This window comes from Wasmannia auropunctata, unplaced genomic scaffold, assembly GCF_000956235.1.
Source record: "Wasmannia auropunctata unplaced genomic scaffold, wasmannia.A_1.0 LD336101.1, whole genome shotgun sequence".
In the NCBI taxonomy this organism is placed as follows: Eukaryota; Metazoa; Arthropoda; class Insecta; order Hymenoptera; family Formicidae; genus Wasmannia; species Wasmannia auropunctata.
The window spans coordinates 290,169-292,829 of NW_012026789.1; the positions used below are offsets into that span (position 1 = coordinate 290,169).

The window sequence follows — 2,661 nt, forward strand, 5'->3', positions numbered from 1 at the left end:
GCTGACATCGCGGTAGACGGAATGCGGATTCGACATAAGGTCACGTGATATCTGTGTCTGAGACTGAAGAACGAAAGCGTGTTGTAAGAAAAAGTGTTGTAAAGGAAGTGTATAAGAAGCAGAAAATAAACGGCTATAACTGTTCTGGAAAACGATAATCAATATCCATCCCGTACACCGATCTTTCGAAACCTTCGAAGCTTCGAAGACTTCGACATTCGAACTTCGAAGCTTCGAAGGTTCGAAGTTCGAATGTCGAAGCCTTCGAAGGAAATCACTAGCCCTAGACTACAAAGTGATTGAATTTTTATTAAAAGATCGTTGTCGCTGATTGTTGAAAAATCGTCGATCTGCTTATCAAGCTGCAAAACATACCGATTTAAACTTGTTCTATGAATGTTCTATGAATATCGTATGACAAAGCAACGCTTCGTATCGATTTCTTCCCCAATTTTATTTCTTTAATAGCATTAAACAATGCAATGAGATCTTTTGCTGGACGATCAGTTTTTCGCTTACGATATCTCATTCTAATATTTAGAAAATGTAGAAAAGTTATTTAAAAATCCCAAAAAAATACCAAAAATGAGTCTATATGTGTTTATATGTGACGTTCAGTGCTTCATACGTGAATATATGTGAAAAAATCCATTGTCCAAATTACGCTAACTTTACTTGTTGATAAAAATGGTCGCAAAAATTTTTTCACGCACTTTACACCGAAACGCGATTAATCACATGAAATAGAGTAAAAAACCATATCATAACACACATTACCTGCATCAAATCACGAAAAATCATTATTTCACAGAATAAAATGTATGATGTCAATTTTAATTATTTGTCAAAAGGGTATAGCGGGTTAAGGAGGTGATTTCGGGCCCCGCGCGGAATCGATCGTCATAGTAGGCAAAATGTCCACCCAGATAAAAGAAAATTTTGTGCCAAGTTTTATTTCAAAAGACCCACACAATTTCGAAATATTACAAGAGATGTGATTTTTTTTGATATTTTTTTTCTCCGCCAAATTTGAATTAATTTTTACAAAAAAAATCATGGTTACAAAGGCTATCCGTATACATAAGTTTGAATTTTGTTGTCGTTCTGTGCTGAAAAGTTTTTTTTTGTTTTTAAAAAATCCAGAATATTTTAAATCGCATTTTCTCTAGATCTAAAAAATTGGCCACTTTTAAAAAAATTCAGTAGATAAGTCTTATGCCATATTATAATCAATATTTTTTTCAGATTTTTTTATTTGGTGGAACGTGGCGAAAAAATAAAAATCGGTTTTTTCTTATTTTTCGGCCTTAAATGTATTTGGTTGACATATATTAAATAGTTTCTAAATATAATTACTTATCTCTGACCTTATATCTGCAAACAATAGTATAAAACTTTAATGTTATAGAGTTCGCGTAGTTTAAACTGCGAGGTTTCAATTTTTTTCAGTCGAAAAATCAATTTAACTGATTTTAGCAGTTATTCCATTTTTTTTAAACAAAGATCAATTTCTAACTATATATGCACATAACAAACATAATAAACAATAATTAGGATATAGATCGCGTAAGTGATAAACACAATTCAATTGAGAATGCCTTAATCGGTCGAGGCTGGATCTTGGCACCTAATGATATTTCTATGTAAATCTTAATTCCATATTTCAGTCATTTTAAACTGCGCGCCGAATTAATTTCGTGCTTGTAACGCAATCATAAACCGAAATCGGAATGGTGAGATCTCAATTAAATCGATAGGACCGTTTCAGGTGTAGGGTGATCACTAGCCCTGCTTGGTGTCCCTTGCTGTCGCCGGCGCGGGTCCGTTGATGCGGGCCCGAAGTCGATCGCCACGAGTCTCCACTCGTTCGCCGGTGGTGCTGCTGCTGGTGGCTTCGCTGCGGAGCCGGTGCGTTTCGGCGTTGCTACCCTGCGGGGCCTGGTAGCGACCCTCGTAGAGGCCTCGGCGACGCCGGTACGGGTTACGGAAGTAGGCGGCAGCTTGGTGGCTTTCGTCCTGCTTTTCTCTTCAAAAAGACTTGGCTTGCTCTAATCGGGTCCGGAAAGCGTCTTCGACTCGAGAACCGTGTCTGATCTTTGATCGGTAATCTGGGCCTACTTATACCCTCTCGGACCATTTCTTCCTTACGAGAAACTCGGTCCTCTAGCGGCTTGTCTAGGAAGATGACACTCGCGACTGGCGCGTGATTGCTTCGTGCGCCTAGGCGAGGGCGCAAAGTCCGCCGCGCGAGACCCGGCGTAGGCGCGCGATGTGCCGGGCGGCCGCGGAGGCTTGGTGGCGCGCGCATCGCGCGCGTGATCAGGTGGCGTAGATATGCCGCCACAATTACTATTGTCAGCCGCCGGTTTCATTGTCGGGCGGATCGCGCTATTGCAGTTTCGTTTTCCGCGTAATCGTATGTTCGTGTGTAGAGTCCATGTGCCGCGCCATCCGCCCGGCATAGAGTTACGCGAATCGAGTAGAGTATTTTGCGCTCGCCTTGCCACAGCCGGGTCACTTGTGCGTTAATTAAGTGTTATTCCGTGTTTCTTTTGCGTTATTAAGTGTAAGAATTATTGCGTTGTTACGTCTTGGGTTTGAGAAAAGGACGCAGGGGTGGGGGTTTATTTTGCGATTACGGATCGAGAGTTAAAGATTAAT

General features: G+C 40.7%; 1 protein-coding gene across 1 annotated transcript; it reads right to left on the minus strand.

Annotated features, from left to right (window-relative positions):
- Positions 1–1,745: 1,745 nt before the first annotated feature.
- On the minus strand, positions 1,746–2,372 carry LOC105460944. Its single transcript, XM_011707443.1, has 2 exons — positions 2,149–2,372; positions 1,746–2,016 (listed from the first exon to the last, which is right to left on the minus strand). Exons 1-2 carry the CDS (start codon positions 2,370–2,372, stop codon positions 1,746–1,748), a joined length of 495 nt encoding a protein of 164 aa, XP_011705745.1.
- Positions 2,373–2,661: the final 289 nt, after the last annotated feature.